Raw genomic sequence first — 20963 nt, forward strand, 5'->3', positions numbered from 1 at the left:
AGAGGAGGAACAACATGGCACAGACAAAATTGGGTAAAACACATTATTAATCCATTAGTATTTTTTTTTCATTCATCCATCAAATAATGACTGAAAACGTGTGAAAAGGTTTAATTGTATTAGTGCTGCAGTTCCATTGTACTAAACATGTTAAGACTACAAAGAAATATTTCTGTGATACCGGATTAAGCTGTACATTATGTTTTCAGTTTTCAAGTAGTATCAAGAGGTATAAAGTCACATGTAGTAGGTGTAAAGATCTCTATCAATGAAACAGTGTGACTTTGCTGGTGAAACTGGACCAACTAGAACAGGCCACTAGAAAGGCCATGTTTGACTCGCACACGTGCTGACAGTTTCACAACCCTACTCAAAAAAATAAATTCAAGAATTGTGTGTCTAAAAAAGCTTGGATATTCACAAGAAAAAATCAGAGGTGAACTCAATAGTCAATTAAAGGCTCCAGAACAGGGCAATTTGGGGCAAAAATGTCACTTTTTTAAACGTTGTTTACGATATCTTTATATAGACTATCAAAATAAATAAATAAATGTAAATCTACACAATTACATCTGTGTCTCACATACACTTGTTCTCATGTCATGTCTCAGGTTCTCGTAATCCTTTGAAGGAGGCAGCTATGGGCTTTGTCCTGGGGGCTGTTGGAGGCTGCATACTGGGAGCAACCGAGGACCCAGTTGATCAGACTCTGTCAGCAATGACTAAATCAGAATATCTTCAACCTGTGATAGAGGAAGTGCAGACAGTTGGTCCTCTGGGGCTTGGGACCCTTATCGGAGCCACAGCACTGACCATAGCCATGACTTCTGTGGTTGCTGGTGTGATTCTGGCAGCTGTGGTAGCTTCAATGTTTGTGGTTACACGGGGTTGTGGTTCCTCCTACACACATTCTGGTGTATTGTGGGTATCTGCAGGACTGGCCGGGGCCATAGGGACAACTCTGAGTGGTGCTCAACTTGGAGTTGCTGTTGAATGGATTGTTAAAAACTATGGCATGGTGGGTCTACTGTGGGCTCTATGCCTTTTCACTCTGCTCAAACCACCCCTGCACTTTGTACTGAAGCTACTTTGGAAACAGAGTGAGGCCTGTTGCAGCCTTGGTTCTGTAGCGTGGGTCAGGGAGAGGGAACTGATTGAAGTTACAGAGTCTGAGCAGAGACAGAGAGTCACAGTGCAGATCGAGCAGAGAATCCTGAAACTGGAAAATGGAGGTGACACTGATGGAGCTGTGGAGAAGGTGACGTGGGATAACGAGCGGAAGCAGAGAGAGGAGATAGAGAGGAAGAAGATGGAAGCCAAAGAGGCAGAGATAGAGCAAAGAACTCTCCAAGAATGGATCAACACAGTGGTCATCAAACACGTGGACTTCCTGGCATTCTCAGGGATACCTATGACTGTGGTGGCCTTTGTGATGTCAGTCTTTGGGGTGTATGGTTATGGAGGGCACCAGGCTGTGTTTATAGTCCTTCTGGCTTTGGTCTCAGTAATAGCCTATGTGCTTCTAAAGTCCTCAGATTTTCAGTTCTGGATGTTAGTCGGATGCATGGGAATGCTGGCTACGTTTGTCATAGCCATGCTCACCCTCCATGCTGGACAGGTGGTTGTAACAAGTGCCATGAAGATGCACGCAGCGGGAAAGACACCCCTCAGAGAGGACGTCAGCTCTCGTATGAACCAGGGATCCTCTTTGGAAGCTTTGAATGCTGCTTTCTTTGGTGCCAAACTTTGTCAGCTGGGATTGGGGGCTTCAGTTGGGGGGCCTTTAGTGAGGCGAGCAGCTGGAGAAGTCAAAGTCATAGGAGGGGCCGCTCTAGTGGCAGTAACTTTATTGACCGTAGTTAAGGGTTTAGTTCCAGTACTGGGAAAAGGAGGGGAAGCTGGGGCCCTGCTGGGGGTGGTGGGGGCCGCAGGAGTGTCAGTGGGTGCAGCAGCAGCCTTAGCTGGTAGGTGGTCTTCATGGCTGGGAACTGTGGGAACTATAGCAGGGTTAGCTATTGGGGCACTAGGGATGGGAAAATGGCATCTTGTCAACATTGGACTGCAGGTGCCAGTAGCATATGTCTTTGCTATGACTAATCCATTTTAACACAACATGTGTCTGAGATCCTAAGGGTCATCTGTATTAAAATGTCTTTCGCACACTTTTGAATTCATCTAGTTTTTACTACTTACTTTATGGCCTGAGGAGGGCATATTTGTTCTTTTCATTTTTTAAGGACTCTTTTATGACCTTGGCTGTTATTACTATGTTATGAAGTTTCAGTGTTACAAATTCTGTGCTTACTGTGATTCACTGTTACCCGAAAAACCTGGTATACAAAAACTACTTATTTCTAAGTCTCCAAAAAGCAAAACATAGTTATTGTTTGTTTATCAATAAAAAAACAATCTAATTGTGGTTTTATTCTTTACATTTCTTACTGAAACCTCTTCCTTTCTCCCCATACTTAAACTGTTCTCTGGCCTCATTGCTTGCTTTAGTGTCGTAAATGCAACTAGGGTTTCTGGTTTCTCTGTAAATAAGAATGTTATGAACACTGCATGCAAACAAACAGATGGTATGTTAAGATAAGGACTGATGCAGTATATTGGAAATGTGTCTGTGTGAGTATGTGTGTTGGCAAATTCATCTAAAACAGGGGTCTCCAACCTTTTGAGAGCTCTGAGAGCTCCTTTTACAAAATAAAAATGGTTGAGAGCTGCTCATGTTGCATAACATTTATTTTCTTAGCTCAATTTGAACAAACAAACTTTCATTTCCTGAAAATGTACAATATTTTACTGGCAACATATCTTATTATTATTATTATTATTATTATTATTATTAATAACGATAAACAAGAGCCTTAAGTCCGCAAGGACCAACTGTTTCCGGTTTTGCTAACTGACGCAAGGACCAACTGTTTCCGGTTTTGCTAACTGACGTGAGGTAGTGTAGTCACGTGACCTACAGGACCACATGACCATACCAGGAAGTGAGGAACGTTAACTGACTATCAGGTACGAACTGACCGAAAAAGGGGATGTAAAGCTTAGGTAAATAGGTAAGAAAAAAGCCACATCCGTAACGTTGTGTTCTCTGTGTTTACTTTACCTGAAAGTGATTTACTTCTTCTACTATCTTTTATATTCACCCTTTAGCAATTCTGCTTTTCTATGGTTAATTTGTTTAATAAAAAAGTTCATGGTAACACTTTAACCATATAACGGAAGTTAATCTTATTTGTTATCGTACAGTCGTTAGTTTTTGTGTTAAAGTTAAACAGAAAGCTCAAAACTAACTAAGACTAATACGTGACGTATTCATTTGACATTAAGAGCGTTACAAATGTTTTTGTCTAATTTTCAGCCTGCTTTAATTGTCTTAATTTTGAAATATTGTGTATTGTGTAAAAACAAACGTAAGTTACAATGAAAATTAAGTATACTCTCAGGAAAGGTTATCCGAAAAGTTAATTTATTTAAGAATTTAAACTAAGCTGCTATTGTTTTCATGTCTTTTCACATTTAGCTGCCAACTCTGTCATCAATATTTTATCCAGAGTATGCTGTAGATAATTGTACAGATTGATTTATTGGCTCTCAAACTATTAATTTGTTTTATTACATTGCATGTTTACCTGGAAAACGTTCTTAATTTCCATCAGGAGTTATTTTGTTATACAAACGAATTTCCCCCCAATGACTAATAAGGTAATTCTGAATCTGATTCTGATTGTAATAAAACATTCTCCAAACAAAGCTAAATGTTGGAACCCTTTAAGGTAGCCAGAATGCCTCTACATTTGTTTTAAGAAAAATAAATTAGCCTAGAAATAGTTCCAACATTAAGCCAACATATAGCAGAAAATGGCAAAAATTAATTAATAATTTTTTGTTTTTTTTAGTGATGGAGCTCGTAATTTGTTTATATTTGTTTTTTTTAGTGATGGAGCTCGTAGATTTAACCCTGTTCCTCACTGGGCTCTCCCTGACTGTGGCTCTGGACAATGGATTGCTCAGAACTCCACCTATGGGATGGATGGCCTGGGAACGCTTTCGCTGTGACATTGATTGTACGTATGACCCAAAGAACTGCATCAGGTATAATGATTTACTCTACCTTTTTGTAACTTTTAAAAATGGACTGTATCAAATCGTGTGACACAAATGTACATACATACATTTAACAGTGAATGTGTTGAAGACATTGCTGACAAACCTTTTGTCCTCTGACTGTCCTGGCTGCAGTGAGGGTCTGTTCAGAGACATGGCTGACAGGCTGGTTGAGGATGGCTGGAAAGAACTTGGATACGAGTATGTTATCATCGATGACTGCTGGGTGTCTAAGCAGAGAGATGATCAAGGTCGACTGCAGCCAGACCCAACCAGGTTGGTTGACTCAAGGATAGGCTTGTCTACTATCAGCAAACTTGTTAGAGTAATTTTCTTTAGTGCATTGGAATAAATACTGTAACAAAATAAAACAGGTTTACACGCTTTTACAAGTTGAACATTACTCCTTTTTGCAACTATTAGTTTCATGTCAAGGCTGTAAGTTTAAAGCCTGTCACCTTTTACAGTTTTATTAGTTTTGACCCACATTTGATGCCAATAACAGTTACTGCCCTCATTTGACCTGTCTCAAATAGTGATCTGACAGTTGTACGTGACAGCCATTCATGTAAAGATAAGACAGGTCTGTGGTCCCATAATGAGGGGTGGGACTTATGTATTCATAAGTCATAACTACATAAGGAGAGCCTGGAGGAAGAAGGTTGTCAACTGCTGGTCTAAATATGATTACAATAAACTACAGGGTACATCAACTATGGTGATCACTTATTATGCAAAGTAGGATAAAACCCAGTCCTAGTGTGTGACGATCAGTGGCTTGACACAAAGCACATTCTTGAGCACGGACGGATTTGTCCTTAGGGCAGCGCTCCCTCAGCTCACATTTTTCCTTGAACTGCTCTTCCCAGGTTTCCAGGTGGGATTGCAAAACTTGCAAGGTACATCCATGACCGTGGGTTGAAGCTGGGCATCTATTCAGACATGGGTTCTCATACATGTATGGGATTCCCTGGAACCACACTGGACAAAATTGAGATTGATGCCCAGACCTTTGCCAGCTGGGGGGTGGACTATCTCAAGTTTGATGGCTGCTACTCAAACCCTGTAGAACAGATGCTGGGTAAGAAAATGTGACTGTGGAGCATGTCATGATGAGTGTCTGAGGACCAACCAATGGTTGTGACACACAGGATACCCTCAGATGTCTAAGGCCTTGAATGCTACAGGCAGACCAATAGCGTACTCCTGTAGCTGGCCGGCCTATCTGGGAGGACTGCCACCTAATGTGAGTCTCTCTGTGAAAACAAGTCTGAGAGATCTGAGACAGAACGAGCCTTTTAGACTTTATCTGTTCACAGTAAATGATCTACAAGATGTAGACAGAAACGCCACATAAACATGGTCCGTAAACTACTTACAAGGGAACTTTATTGAGTCATTACCTATATAACCAAGACCTGAAGTTAATCAAGTCTTTATTGCAAACAAATCATGTTAATTTAGTTATGACCATATCAGTGTTTTCAGCCTCATTAGGTTGTTGCTGCAGCAGAGAACATTCAATTTTGTTGATATGTTTGGTCCTAATTATGACACTTATGAAGTCATTATTCTAAAATAAAACCTGCAAAGTTAATAATAAATGTCACAAATCTGAATTTGCATTTTTAAAATTGAATTTCAGCTTTTTTTCCCCCTGGTAACTAAAACCTTTTACATTTATTACTCATTTTATATTTATTACTCTTTGTCTCTGCAAATAGTCTTCATGTCACACGTGTAATTTTCATTCTATATTTTTGAGTTCTGAAATAGTATTAATTGCATTTCTTCTTAGGTGAACTACTCACTGCTGGGAGAAATCTGTCACCTGTGGAGAAATTATGATGATATCCAGGATTCCTGGGACAGTGTTCAAGGCATCATTGAGTGGTTTGCCAGTAACCAGGATGTGCTGCAGCCAGCTGCAGGGCCTGGACGATGGAATGACCCCGACATGGTACAGTATAATGATAAAAGAACAATCACTTGAAAAAGGACTTCATTAATAAGGACTGTAAAACTGGACATTTGTATGTGGACCTGTTGGTCACTGGTGACCACAATAATCAGTGGGCACAGTGGTTTTCCTTTGACCATACACTGTTCCCTGGTGTTGTCATTAATAGAAAAAGGCTAAATTGTTTTTTTTTTGTGTCAAATTCATTTTTTGTTCAAGATAAAGGAAGTGCTTGTTTAGATGTTGATGGAGTCTACTGTAGTGTGAGAGTCTCTTATCTTCAATAACTTATGTCATCTTCACTCTCCTCAGCTCATCATTGGAAACTTTGGTCTGAGTGTGGAACAGGCCCGTTCACAGATGGCTCTGTGGGCCATAATGGCAGCCCCTCTCATTATGTCCAATGACCTACGAAACCTGGACAACTGGGCCACAGCCATCCTACAGAACAAGGCGGCCATTGCCATCAACCAGGACCCACTGGGGATCCAGGGCAGACGTCTGGTGCAGGTTGTCACCAACACTGACACATCGGATTGTTCACAACTGATGTTCCTGTGAACCACAGTTTAGAGTCTTCACTAGTACTGGTCAGACTTGATGTTTTGACGTTTTGTTCGTGTGGTTTTTTTTTTTGGTTTTTTTTTACAAGGAGAAGAGTCATATTGATGTGTTCTGGAGGCCTCTGTCAAACTCAGCCAGCGCTCTGGTCTTTCTGAGCCACAGGACAGACATGCCCTTCTTATACCACACCTCTCTGGCCAAACTCAACTACCAACCTGGCAACTACATGGTATGACTGTGCCCCACCAACCCTCAGCCTCACCTTTAACCTCCTACTGAAAATCTAAAACAATTATTTATATATTTTTGAACCACTGAATGTTGCCTTTTTGGTATTAATGCTACAAACGATTTAATGAAATTGGTTGTCTTCTTTTGCTTCTAGGTCTATGATGTGTTTACGTCCTCCACAGTGACCCGGTTAAAAGCTTCAACAGACTTCACCGTCTCAATCAACCCCACGGGTGTGGTCATGTGGTACGTCTATCCACAACAACAATCCCAACGTTTACATCTTCACCACCAGCAACACAGAAAGGAGTCACATGTGAGATATCGTAAACCGAAAGCTGAAAGCACAGTGTTATAAGGAAACAAAATGAAGCGAATCCCTTGAAATTATGACTGAAATCAAGCTGTAACTACTTAGTCATGCACCTGCGATTCCTCAGTCATCCAAAATGTAGCGCTAGCATTCCTCTGGTTTCTCTAAACTCTCAAATGTTTGACATAAAAAATAATAATAATAACAAATTCTCTTCACATATTTTTTTTATATGAACAATTCCATCATTTTTATTTGTCACAAATAAAAACAGTTATCATACACATACATTATGACTAACAAAATGTTAATAGTTTGTCAGCCCTAATATACATGTGTGTGCGTGGGTCTGCGTGCACGAGCTCGTGTGTATATTTGATTCAGTTGATTCAGTGTGTCATTTCTCAAACAGAAACTCAAACTTGTCTCCATCTGCTGGTTCTTCCAGGTTACTGCCTGCCTCTAATAATAACTAATTTGAATCTGTCTGCAGGTTGAAATGTATCTGCTTGTGTTTTATAGCATTGTCAAATATTTCACACAGAGTATCTTTGGGTTTGGCATTTGCTATCACTGAATAATTTTAACCAAGTGGCTTCAGAAAAATACTGTAATGTTTATTGGGCATTTTAAATGGTGACTAAAGTGGCAGCAGAGTGTGTTAATGCACCATGATTGGTCCAAGCCTGTGTGAACAGTTATCTGATACCTGAACTGTTATCATGGGATTATAACAAACAAATGTTAGAATGACTGATTATACATGAAAATTAAAGTAATCATTTTCATAATTAATGAATGACACTGAAATTTACAAGTACAGTTAATAAAAAGATGGTGAATTAGGTAAAGTATCAGTAGAAAAAACAACTTTCTTTTTACTAAGGTGACCTGAGCTTCAACTAGACTAAAAGTGCAATAAAAATGGTGTTAATTATTCATCCGACATTTGGAAGTTTTCAGTGCTCGCGAAGATTTTTTTCTAAATTCTGTAAATATCCTCCTGGGTCAAATGTCGTTTTTGAATATGGTTCCAATCCCTTCAGTTTAATTCCCAGCAAATGCAAATACACAAACTGTATTTCTGTCAGTTTTGGACATGTGACTGGAGCTCCGTGAGGACTCTACCTGGCATCATCTCCTGTGGTTCTGGGGATTCAAACTCACATGTTTCCTCTGTGATCCAGACATCGATTAATTAAACCCTACGGCCCCACTTTGACTTGACTCGCACATTTCCTTGGTGACTTTGAGCTCTGAGGAATTTCATACTGAGAACAGCTATTACCCTTAGGTGCAGGTGATTCTGATCTGTTCCCTTATTTAGATCTTCACGGTGCTAAGAAACAGATCACCGCCTTCTCGACAGAGACAGAGGACGCACAGACGGACATCGTCTCCATTTTAGAGTTTAACACAAGGTTTTCATGTGGAGCTTTTGTACTGGGGTGACCCTCTTTACCAGCTGTGCTGCTCTGAGCCCCCTGTTGTTACTGGACTCTTCCTGTGGCCCCGGGTTCTGCTGAGCCTGAGGAAGTGGTCCATGTCCACCCACGTGTTTCCCACTGCAGAGCCCCCTATAGGCCTGCCCGGGTTCAGTGTGGGTCAGTGCCCCTCTGCCAGCTGCCATCAGTCACGGGTGAATCCACAAAGGAAGACATCAAACGGCCTGACAGTTGTATTTGTGTGTTTGGATCTTACAGTATATGCTGACACAAAATATTTACAGAGGCCCAGAGCCATTCAGCTGTTTTCAACTATTCAACAGGAATAAGCTGGAGTGCATCTCCGCTGACAGTTTGGAAGTCTGGTAAACTGAACTGACTGATGGAAATCATTATCTCGAAGTATCAACATTAAATAGAAGGGAAATGTGTTTTGACATTTAAAGTCAGTCAGATGATGTACATGCACAGACTTTCTATGGAGTGTATTAGTTGGTATTTTTCTTTTCTGATATTGAGAAATTGAAGTTGAATAAAAGTGTTAGACATTACAGGCTGTTCACAGTGCAAGCTTTGGTGTTTGTTAAGGTGCTAAACAGAATCAAACATGACCCAAGACTGAGTCAAGATGCTCTTAAGACAGCCTTTGTAGCCCAAACAAAGGTCACATTCTTTGCCATGATGGAACATGTTGTTTTAAAAGTTTGATGGTTAATTTGAAATAAAATGTCCCGTTAAAGATGTAGCTTGAAGCTCAAATATGAGCTATGGAAATACAATAAATAAAGTTGAAACAGTGGCAAACAATGGCTGAAAAAGCTAGCTAAAGGTTAGCCCAGAAACAGCAAAATCTTAGTATTAAACTAAGCAAACTAAATAGCTGAAAAAAGCAGCTTCATTTGCTAGATGTACCAAGTGCAACTGAAACATAAGAAATACAATTTAGCTTAAAATAGCTGCAGTTTAGCCATAAGATAATAGTTAAATAAATAAGAAAAACCCACTGTACTCTGTATATAATATAATATAATCACCCAAAAGACCAAAATAAATATACTCCTAAATATAACAAAAAAGCATTGACCTTAAAGATTCCTCTATTAGCAAAACAGCTAAATGTTGTCTGTGATTTCACCCTAAATGCCTTTTCGAACAGCAGAAAAGTTCTTAAAAACATCTCTGTTCTACCAAGGTGTCTGTTATCAAACAGGATATTAACGGTATCTTTTTATATTAAACAAGAACAAAAAGGACCAGTGTCACAGTGAATGATAAAAGAGCACATGTTTCCAGTGGGAGGAAACATCTGTGGGGAGGTTTGAACTCACATCTCTGTTATTTTTCAAATGATCTAAACACAACTTATGGGGAATTTCATGGAAATTCCTCCTGCTGCTTAAGTCCAAACATATTTATAATAATGAAGTATGGTTTTAAGTTTCTGTAGGTTGTTCCTGTGGATACAGGGGTTTATATTTCCCCACTCGACATTTTTAATAAGTGCTCCATGGTAAACACATGTATCAGATCAACTGATTAAACATGCATTCTTTTTCACTGTTGCTAGGGGGACACTTCTCTGATAGACCGAGCACACACACAGAGACTTCAGTCACACACACATTTAATGGACAACACACAGAGAGACACTCTCGTACACAAACTGTCATTGAACACATCTCCCATGTTGCCTTTCCAGGAGCAGGGGGCAGGATGTGTGTGCATCTGTTGTATACACACTGCTGTATGTGATGCACACAGAAACACACACACACACACACAAAACATGTGTGTACACACATGTTGTATTCAGTGGTGATTAAACACGGCTGTGGTCCTTTTTGTATCACATCCTTGTATTACCATGATCACTGATGTCCAACGACACATTTTCTGCACACAAGAAATCCTCATCAAGCTGCTACGCTAACTATGCTAAGGTTAGCGATATCATACGTCATATCAGAGCCAACGTAGACTGAAATGTTTCTATCATTTTTTCGCAAGTATTTTTTTTAACTGTTTGCCACAGTTGAAAATTAGTACCAGTTTTCATAATTAAAATAGAGGGATTGTGATTGGCTGTGATTGTTGTTTGTAGTCCCATTATTTATTTATTTTTGTGAGAAATTATTAACTTTGCTTTTACTTTGGCTTCTCTGATATAAAATACCTTTAAAGTGCCTTTGTTTGTCTTCCACCATGTACTCAAATTTCTTTTTCCCAGTAGCCAGATCCAGTTCTTGGCCCTGTCTACTTGCCATGTCCTTCCATTTCTCCATCCAATTCATTAATTCATTTTTGCATTCTTAACTTGGACTTCTCCTCTGTGCACTTCCTTCTTCATCATCTGTTTGGGAAAAGCTGCTCAACAATCCCAGCATCTGTTGTCTCTCCTTCTCTTCTCAGTTACACACTTTAGCCAATTTTTTTTGTTCCCTCTTCTTCAAAGACGATGTTCTTTTCTCAGTGTCCTCCACAAACATTTGCGTCGACAAACTGAAAAACATTTAAGGAAACATTTGGTATAAAATAAGTGTAAAATAAAGACGTAGAGAGAAGCAGAGCCCTAGGGACATTGCCTTATTTGGCAGTAGAGAAATATTTTCTTCAAAACAGAGAAAAAATCTTGTTGATAAGCTAAAAGGAAGTGAGATGAGATCTAGCCCTTCTTAAATGCAGTATTGGTTTCACATGTTGTAAATCATTTAACAACATCTGAGAAAAGTTGGGAACAGGAACAGGAACAATGGTACGAAGATTAAGTTGATCTTTGTTCCATAGTTTCTGTCTTCCTGGAGCCGCTGAAAGATGTTGAATCCCAGGCAAATGGTGTCAGTACTTAAAACACACAAAAGCAGGTATATATGTACAGAAACGACAGCATGTATCTTGAATATGTAGGCCAAGTGTGTTCTGTGTCAGTCGGCCCTACAGAGAGCAATCTTTGACCTGAGTGACCACAGATCAAACACTTCTCATGACCAGAGTCACATGATTCCTGGTGAGATCTCCCTGGTGGGGCAGAGTTTTACTATGGCTAATAATTCATCACTTGGACCGTGATGGAAAAACACAACTCTTATGTAATCCATGTAACTCAGTAGGAGAAGGTGCTCTCTCTCTCTCTCTCTCCCTCTCTCCCCCTCTCTCTCCCTCTCTTACTCTTTCTCTGTCCTTCAAGAAGTTCTTTAACCTTTTTTCCCTCCAACATCTGTCTTTTATTAAAAAAGTGACTTGAGTTTCCACTAACCTGCTGCAGTTCAATGGTGTGAGAACAATCAAAATACAAAAGCATGGGATATAATCCGTGTCCTTGATCTAACAGGGCGGTGACCGGCACTGCTCAGACTCGTCATTTGATGTTTACAGTCATTTTCATTAATAACATTTGTCGCGTGACCTGGAGTTCTCACATAATTCTAATGACATGCTGGCTGACTGTTGACACGATCTTTCACCAGTAGGAGGCAAAAATCATATAATCATATAATACCACATGGTCAAAAATACACATGGAAAAAAACAGGCTAGTAGTTCTCATCATATAATACCACATTGTCAAAAATACACATGGAAAAAAACAGGAGAAGCAGTGCAGCAGTGTGATATCTGTCAAGACGTTGGATGATGTCCTGCTGTTGTTTTTCTGTGTCTTGAGCCGTCCCAGACCCTGCTCTTAATATCTGTTGGCTAGAGATCCAAAGGTCTGTGGAAAATGTGTCAGAAAACTATTGGTGTATCTTTATTTATATTTTAATATTACGACGGAGACGGAACCCAGGCAGCAGATTGCTAATGATACGTAAACAAATGCTTCCAGCATACAGGAGCTTTTAATAACGCAGAGATCAGAATACATGTTGTGTTTGTTGAGGTCAGACAACTGTGCTTGTTTGTTTTCCTTTTCCATGTATTGTGTCATGACGAATGTCGATCAACGCATGGTCTGAAAGTGCTGCGTTTACCTGTATTTTACATCATCTTTTTACCATCAAACATCAGATGTCTCGACAGACTGATTATCAGATCACGGCTTTAGCTGACATACAGTGATGTCACTGATTACACATAACCACTGCAACACACGCCGGAGCAGGTTTTGATTACTAAGATGTCCACTTGTGATCACTGGAAGTCTTTCTTTCTCTATTTTCCACCAAAAAGCTAATATGAGCGATTTTAAATAAATCCATTAATCAAGGTGACAGATGTTTGAGGTTTTTGGGGAGGATTTTCTTTGGTCTTTAATCAACATATTTGACATGAACAACGTTCAGGCTGATGACGTGGCAGAGGTTGGAGCAAGTTGAGCAGAAAGACAAAAAAAGAAACCCAACCAAAAACACACACACACACATGAGCAGCAGACTGTGGGAACAAAGGGATGGAACTGAGGGGAGACTGAGTCCACAAACTGGCCCTGACACCGGGGAGATGCAGACACTAAATAACAGTGTCTGGGAAGAGACGCACAGGTGAAAACAGTTAGAGACAGACTTGATTAATCAGTGAAGAACAAGGGCTTGAAATAAAACATGACACGACGACACGCAAGGAGGAGACCGACAAAATAAAACAGGAACTAGAGTGTACAGAACCTCAGGAGATTCATATCCAGGTCAAGGCTGTACAGGCTGGGCCACATGGGCACCACATGGTTTCAGTGGAGGTTACATGGGTCACATGTGGTAAACAGTGGCCTTTTCGCCCACACATGAATTTTCCCCAGGCCAGCAGTTAACCTGGGAATATGAAAGAAATATTGGCTAAAAAAAGTCCAACATGTGATTCAAGGTTGATAAAACAAACAACATCTTATGTTGCAGCAATAAACAGAACATATTTTTGGTCATATTTGAGAATTTTTATTTATGTAGATTAATCATACTTAATAACAGCTACGACTATTCACGATGTTTGTGATTAATTCACAGCTGCCGTGTGATTATTCAGATTATTCAGTCTCGCGTGTCTACCTGCCTGAGGGATCAGTTTAATCACTGTCACCTGTGTGCTGTTCATTAGTCTCACTCCTCACACCTGCTGCCTGATGGGATATAAATATGTCCCTTCAACACCTCAGTCGTTCTTTGACTGCTGCATGCTGTCGTTTCTGCTCTCTGTGTCCACTGGGTGAGTTTTGTCGTACGTTACCTTCTCAGCCTGTGTGTTTTTACTGTCTGTCTGTCTCTGTGTGTGTGTGTCCAAGTGTGTTTTGTTTCGTTGCTCAGCCTGAATCTTTGATTGATTTCCATTGTGATCCTGCTTGTGTTTGAACTTGTATTAATAAAGAAACTGTACCTAATATTTCTGTCTCTGAGTAATGAAATTGAGTCGTGACAATTTTTGCTGGAGAGTTCTAGATAGAATCTTTCTAGGGCTGTGTATATTAAGTTTTTGTGTAAAGTTTAGATGTTTTGACCCATATAACACATCTAACAGTTGTTCAATATGTTATTGAGGGCAAATCATTTAAAAAAAAAAAAAAAAGTGCCACACATTTTCACAGCAACATTAACAGACTTAAGCCTGTCCTGTATAAACTCGCTCCTAAAGTCTAAACCACCAGAAGGAGATTAACAGGTATGATAAGGCATGTTTTTATTTTTTTTCCTCTCTGGTTTTAGATGCGTCTGCCATGTCTTTACCACCAGTGATGCATGATCACACTGACATTTCTGAGAAAACGTTGCCCGGTCTGTACCAGAGAAGCCGCTCTTTCTCTGGTATCTGTTTATCTGAGGGTGATTCTTAGAATCCTGAATCATTGATCAAGCATACACATCTGTTACTTTTTGTGTGTGTGAAACTTTATAAACCAAACTTGCGTTCTGTGGCCAGGAGCAAAAAAAAAATCAGTTGTGCAACACCTGCTCTTGCTGCTTCTGCTTTCCATTCTCAGTACCAGTGAAATTGCTCAACTCCACACTCAGACCTGCTGAGCACTAGGAGGAGCTCTGCACTTGAGTGAGTCCAGGAGCTGACGGCTTTAATTTTCACAGCATGATGGAGAACTGTAGTCTCCTCAGTGTCTGTCTGGCTGCAGTGATGAAGAGTCAACAATGAGTCAAATGAGGAAAACAAATCGGTTAAACATGAGTTAGAACTTAGGAAGCTTTTATTCTGTTTCTTTGTAACTCGGCAGAGTTATTTTGAATGGTCCCTAAATAAATGACTTGGAAGATGTCAAATTGGCAACAGTTTTTTGGAATGATTTAGTGAGTATTTTGTTCTGAGGATTATTGGGTCTGTTTGTGTCCAGTCTAGGATTTAAAGAGCTCTAAAATTCACACTTTGGCCAAATATCCTTGGATTCCAGTATTTTGAGGATCTTTGACTTTGAGGAGTTGTACCTAAATGTAGCTAATGATCCAGCTAACCGCAAAGATAAACCTGATGTGACTTTCTGCTCTGCTGCATTGCTCTTTATTGTGGACTTCTGCTCTGGGTGATGCTAATGCTACAGTGTATCAATCATGGAAAGTTGTTGAAGTCTTCACACTCTGCCTACTATCAGTGATGCTGACCTCTGTCTTTGCCACTGTCCTACTGTAATATAACTAATGAATAACTTGGACAATTGCTGAGAGGTCAGTTGGTGTGAGTTATGTTGTGAGAGATAATTGACTAATTAGAAAATAACTGTCTCTGTAAAATTTGAGAATACTGTTAAAGGCTGGAATTGTGGTTAGCATAAACCAATTCTGGTTAGAAATTAGGAGGAATAAATGAGGTGTCTGTCTGTGTGCATGCTAACGCGCACGTGTGGGTCTAAATGAGGTCGTCGGGTCACATAAGGACATGCACAAGGAGGTGTGTCTCAGTTTGGTAGAGTGTCAGACTGACCGTTCACTCGCAGGGCGTCCACCAGTGCTGTGGCTACTTATACACGGAATGAAAGTTGGAATCAAAATAAACTACGGCCTTTTAGCACAGTTATGAAGAGAGTGCGACAGATGTGATCCACATCACTGAGCTTTGGAAAAGGACAAATTTGACTTTAGGAAAAAACCAAGAAGTAGGATTAGAATGGCAGACGCCAGTGAAATATGTGACATTAACACCAAACCACATCAGCACAGAGTAATGAAGCACGAACGCTTTTGGCATTTCATGCTCTATGAAACATGCTAAGCTATTATAGGCCTGAAAAAATGCCATTAAGTTAAATGAATTAAGCTAGAGGTACACCTGTAAGCATATCACATATTAACCCTTTATCCACCAGGTAGGTGGATAAAGGGTAAAATTATTATGATTTAGTTGTGTATTAGCTTAAAATGACATATAATGTAGACCAGACAGCTTGACAGAAATATATAGTCAAAAGTTAGTCATATATGCTTTACCTTCACTGCTAACTGTCTCCATGAGATGGAGTGAGGTGGAGAAAAAGGAAAATAAATATGGTTAATTATTTTTGCTAATTTGCTGTCTATTTGAAAGAAAAAAAACTGAAAAAAAACCCCTAAAATATCTTTTTTTTTGGATATCTGTAATAAAAAAGTAAACGTACTCAAACAAGAGGAAAAAAACAAATAAACTACATCTCTAAATATATATATATATATATACGCACACAATACTACAAAACTCTATCAGGCTAGAAATAGTTGTTTTTCCAAAATGAGTTAAAGTTTAAAAGTAAAACATATCAAGTTTAACATAGTTAAAACATGTTTTGTGTTTACGTATATCCCTACTAGATATATTGACAGGGAAAATTTCTCTTCTTTTTTTTTCTTCTTTTTTTTTTTTCTCCTTTTCCTTCAAAAAAGGAGGCTGCTACAGACACTGCCACCTTAGCTCTTGCCAAGTCTCTGGCGTTTCCTTTGTCTTTGTAAATCCAAAAGAAACTTTTTCAGTATTCCAGAACACCAATCCAAGGCCAGAACACCACAAAGAGGCAGTTCTCTCTGCTCACACGGTCCCACCATTTACCATTTGTCACTGAATAAATGCTTCCCTCTCACCAAACGTGTTAATGGGGTGACAGGGGGAGGCGGGGCCAGAATTCCGGCTTCAGTAACTGATGGGACGTGAAGCCAAAAGATGACATCACTGACAGCTGCTCGACCTGCCACTAAAAACGTCCAGCATGTGGTCTTTTTGCGCCTTGGACATTGGTGACTAACGACTACTGTGACATTGATACACGAGAACAGCCTTAGGAAGGGTTTGTTGATAGACGGGTTAGCAGACGACCGTTGTACTGCCTTTAGCTTCAGTTGAACTCCAATACTTTGGTATAGATTCATCTCCCAGCGTTTACCAGGTTAAAACTAGAGTATATGACACAGCTTTTATTTCAAATGACTTGGTCAGGCACTGCTAATTCCACCACAGCCTGAAGCTTAGAAACATTGTCGAAGAGTGTACTTTAATGTGAATAAGGTGAGAGATTTTCATATTTTAGTTTTCTGGTCCAGTCTTCCAATGCTGTGAAGCTCCTGGACACACTGAGCTGAGTGATTTGGTCCTGGGGGAAACTGTGTACTTGTCCATACTGAAAAGTGATTGGTCCATTTATCATCAGGTGCACACTCTCTGTGCCTCGTGTGCTTCCTTGTTTAGTCAATCAAGATTCCCAGGATTTTATTTCAAATTTATCAGGGAGCTGCTGTCAGTTTGCCACAGACTCCTGAAGCCTTTTTAGACTTAGATCTGTATGTTTGTGTATCAACTGGATAAACACAGAGGTGAAACACTATTGTTTACAGATTTCCTGTGCCTCTTTGCTTGGAAACTACCTTAACATCAGAAACAGTTTCCTTTTTGTTGATCCTGTAATGTTGTTCTAGTTATTTGTGGATTAGAAAACACTGGATGATGTGATGAGAACACGGGGGCGTGGTCCTCAATGTGAACTCTAAGTACACAACGAGCTCAAGGGGCTTTGTTCAACAAAGACGGTTTCCCACAATCTGTTCAAATAACGTATCGACTGCGTAGTAGAGCAACAATAAACAGATGGAGGAATTATATTGTGTTAAAATGCATTAAAGAAAAATTAAATTTGATTCATCTTCACACATCAATTGACAACATAAAGTTTAATTTTGACAACTCTACTGAAGAGGTCATTTTGAAGCAGGGATGGTACCTTCTGGACCATAGGGATGCCTGTGGGGAGTTTTGGAGAAAGATGTTTGCATTCCTGATTAAAGTTTGATATATATATATATTTAATCTGAACAAATGAAAATTGTATTACCTCTTTGTGGCTTTACGTGTCTCACATTGTCCTGCTCACACATTGTCTTTGTCCCACATTATTGATCGGAACCTGGTCAACCTTGCTGTATCTGAATTTGTATGAGAAAAAGAATAACCACAGCAACAGCCAACCAGTCTCACCGACGACTGCAGAACTCTGAGCAGTGCCAACAAGTGCTGAGCACCGCTGTGATAAGGTCATTAGTCACGTTCCCTGTGGAAAAGGTTTTTTTCCCCGACCTGAAAATAGCCATTGAGCACACATTAGTGAACTCCAGACCAGTACGACCCTGAAAATGCTGCCTTAACGTTGACCAACTCCCTCCGCGTGGCTGGAATTGCACGTAAAGAAGCTTGTTACTGCACAATAATGTGACACGGCCCACATTTATCTGAGCCGGCATTTTTTGGCTGCCTCTCTGTTCGTCCTGAGGTTGTCGTGCGATGCAGATGACAGTGTTCACATCTTCCCGTCTGTCGCCCTGTCATTACAGTTCCCTTTAGCACAAACAGGCATTTTTCCTCTAATCCATGCTTTCACTTTCCTTGTGATAAAACATGCCGCCCACGCAAATAGAGCAATCCACTGATTTAGATTTAACTACATGGTTCTGTAAAGAACAGGTCTGGTTTTAGAATGAGGCGTTGGGAGTGTGCTGAGTCGTGACTGGGATACAGGGCAGACACCTCAAAGGGACATCAAGGCAACATAGGATTTCTCCTTTTATTTGTATCACTTAACCCTTGCTCCTCCGCCGAGCTTCGTGCCATAAATGGACAACAGTCCGATGAGTGCAGCCAGGATGATCAGGTCTTGTTTCTTTAGTTAATTACCGGCTTCAGTTCCTGTTGGTTTTCCTGCCTGTGTTAAATGTTGAATTAACTAATGCTCTTTTCCACCTGGTCTGCGTCACCTGGGTGCTGCACTTGGCTCCCGCCTGCCCATCGTACACAACAAAATGTATCGATATGATTCTGTTACTGTTTTCCACCGAGAGACCTTAAAAAAAAAAAAACAGCATAGTAGGGAAAAAATTAAAAGTTATAGTTCTGTCAACACTGTATGAATTGTGATTAACTAATTTCCTTGAGTCTGGACTCAAAAATCTGCAATAAAGCAGAACATGAAACTGATTGTGACAGACAAACAAATCCAGTAAAGTGATTTTTTTTAAAGAGAAACAAAAGAAATAATAAAAATAATTGGGGATTATTAAAACTGCACAAATGATTTCCTTAGCAAAATTATTAAGTAATCAAGAATGAGCTGGGAAATAACTTTATTTGTATGTCAATAATTTGTGGGCCACAGTGGATGGGTGATTAGTTCTTGAACAATCCCTGGTCTTCCTGTGTGGAGTGTTCATGTTCTCCCATGAGTACGTGAGTACTCCGAAATGAAGTAGATGGTAATTGTGGTAGGTAATTGTGGGATGGTAGTTTGTCTGTTTAACTGCCCTGCAATAAAGTGATGCAGGTTTAGGGAAGTAGGTGTCACAAGGTGGATGGACAAATGAATGAATGTGAATAAGTCCAATAAGAGGACGACATGAGACTAGACCAGGTTTGTATCTGGTCTGAACTGTCGTCAGGAGGCAGAACCCTGATTGGCTGACTCTCCTCAGGTGATTTATCTGACACTTTTCTTTTGGGTGATTTGAGAGAGCACTGTGAGAAGTGAACAGAAGTGTGTGTACGTAGGTTCTTTGTCTAACTTTGGGCTCAGTTCTGAAAGCAGTCATCAGCAGTCTTGCAGGACAGATCGGCGTAGCTCATTTCAGCCTTCCAGCAACTGAACCAGGTCGAGGATAAGATGGTTGAGCTCCTGGTTCAGCACCAGTTCACATTAGGATGAATTCACCCCACGGAGTGACACTAAAAAACCAACAGTGGTAATTGGCAGCTCTATTTTGAGAACTAAATCTGGCAACCGTGATGGTGGTGGTGTGTATTTTAGAGGGCCAGAGCAGACAATGCTGAATCCTTATTTAAAAGTTGGCACAGAAAAATTAGAAAAGTATGAAACTGTTACAAGAGTCAGCAATAGCACAGACAATTTAAGAAACGGGAGGTTAAAATGTTGAGTCACTGTGCACAGAGGCTACAGTACAGTCTGTAGTTTTCTGCTCAGCACTGTCTCATCTAAAGGACACAAAATCCTGTATGGCCGTGTCTCCTGTTTTGATTGCTGACTGTAAAATGTCAAGTCTAAGAAAAAACAAAGAAAGGCTTCAGGACGATTGAACTTTCTGGAAAACATCTAAACTTACAGTACCAGGGGAGCTGGGATAGAGAAGATCCAAAACTATGGACTATTTAAAACAACTAAAAACACCAGTGCAGACTGGTTGCCACGTCAGGCTGTGGAGTAGTGCTGGACGGACTCTGCTAGTTGCCAAAGTGAAATAATTTTGTTAAAAGTCTGTGAGCAAGTGACTAAATCTTTTTTCAATTATAAAAATCAATTATATATATTTCTTCTTTTGTTCTGTGGTCTCAATCTAAGACACAATCATTTCAATATAAATGTGTCTGAAATGACTTAATGTGGTCATTCTGTAAGTAACATTTGTTACTCATTACACACACTTAATATTTTACAGGGAGGAACACAGACTGTTCAGATTAAATCAGAGCCCGACCGTCTCACTGATATAAATCTTGCATGTCTTTACCCTCCATATGCTCTGTCCTTTTCTTTGTTTTGCTTTAACCCTTTAAATGCTGCTACAAAGTCTTGCACCTCTTTTGAGTTACAAAATGAAAGTTTCGCAGACTGTCCATTTAACTACCTCTGTGACGGACGGAAACCTCTTTATCTGTTACAGTATGTTGTATTTCAAAATGCAGAAAATTGTTGAAGCATAAATGGCTGTGGTGAGAACTAAGAACAATTACCCATGATGAAGAGGATTTGACTGGGAAATTGTTAACAGTTAGCCAAACAGCTAAGTCATAGCTAGAGGTTAGGAAAATTAGGGTGCACTCATACTGAGGGCCACTTGCCCCCTAAAGGCATGGCACACTTCCCTGCTATGACGCCCGGTCACACATGCGCACAAGCATAGTTAGTTCCTGCTGCCTGCCTGTGCTGTATAGCTAAATGATTTCTTAA

At 40.0% G+C, this 20963-nt stretch overlaps 1 protein-coding gene across 3 annotated transcripts; it reads left to right on the forward strand.

The window, feature by feature from the left end:
• The first annotated feature begins 2940 nt into the window (after window positions 1–2940).
• Window positions 2941–9183, forward strand: LOC103388750 (alpha-N-acetylgalactosaminidase-like). 3 transcript variants are annotated; one of them, XM_008323884.2, is made up of 9 exons: window positions 2941–3021; window positions 3948–4104; window positions 4252–4392; window positions 4986–5197; window positions 5268–5362; window positions 5915–6076; window positions 6389–6586; window positions 6729–6869; window positions 7026–9183. In XM_008323884.2, exons 2-9 carry the CDS (start codon window positions 3950–3952, stop codon window positions 7227–7229), a joined length of 1308 nt encoding a protein of 435 aa, XP_008322106.1. In that variant the 5' UTR covers window positions 2941–3021; window positions 3948–3949; the 3' UTR covers window positions 7230–9183. The 3 variants fall into 3 exon arrangements, with proteins under 3 accessions (XP_008322106.1, XP_008322103.1, XP_016893709.1); XM_008323881.2 differs by having other exon boundaries at window positions 2946–3065; XM_017038220.2 differs by lacking the exon at window positions 2941–3021 and having other exon boundaries at window positions 3945–4076.
• Window positions 9184–20963: the final 11780 nt, after the last annotated feature.

Source organism: Cynoglossus semilaevis, chromosome 13 (genome assembly GCF_000523025.1).
Source record: "Cynoglossus semilaevis isolate Cse_v1.0 chromosome 13, Cse_v1.0, whole genome shotgun sequence".
NCBI lineage: Eukaryota > Metazoa > Chordata > Actinopteri > Pleuronectiformes > Cynoglossidae > Cynoglossus > Cynoglossus semilaevis.

What these genes read in the sequence shown, in the direction of transcription:
- LOC103388750 (XM_008323884.2), top strand. Translation starts at nt 3,950, where the DNA reads ATGGAGCTCGTAGATTTAACCCTGTTCCTCACTGGGCTCTCCCTGACT. An exon ending in CTGCAGCCAGACCCAACCAG is followed by an intron (nt 4,393 to 4,985) that starts GTTGGTTGACTC and finishes TGCTCTTCCCAG; the next exon opens with GTTTCCAGGTGGGATTGCAA. An exon ending in ACCAACCTGGCAACTACATG is followed by an intron (nt 6,870 to 7,025) that starts GTATGACTGTGC and finishes TTTTGCTTCTAG; the next exon opens with GTCTATGATGTGTTTACGTC.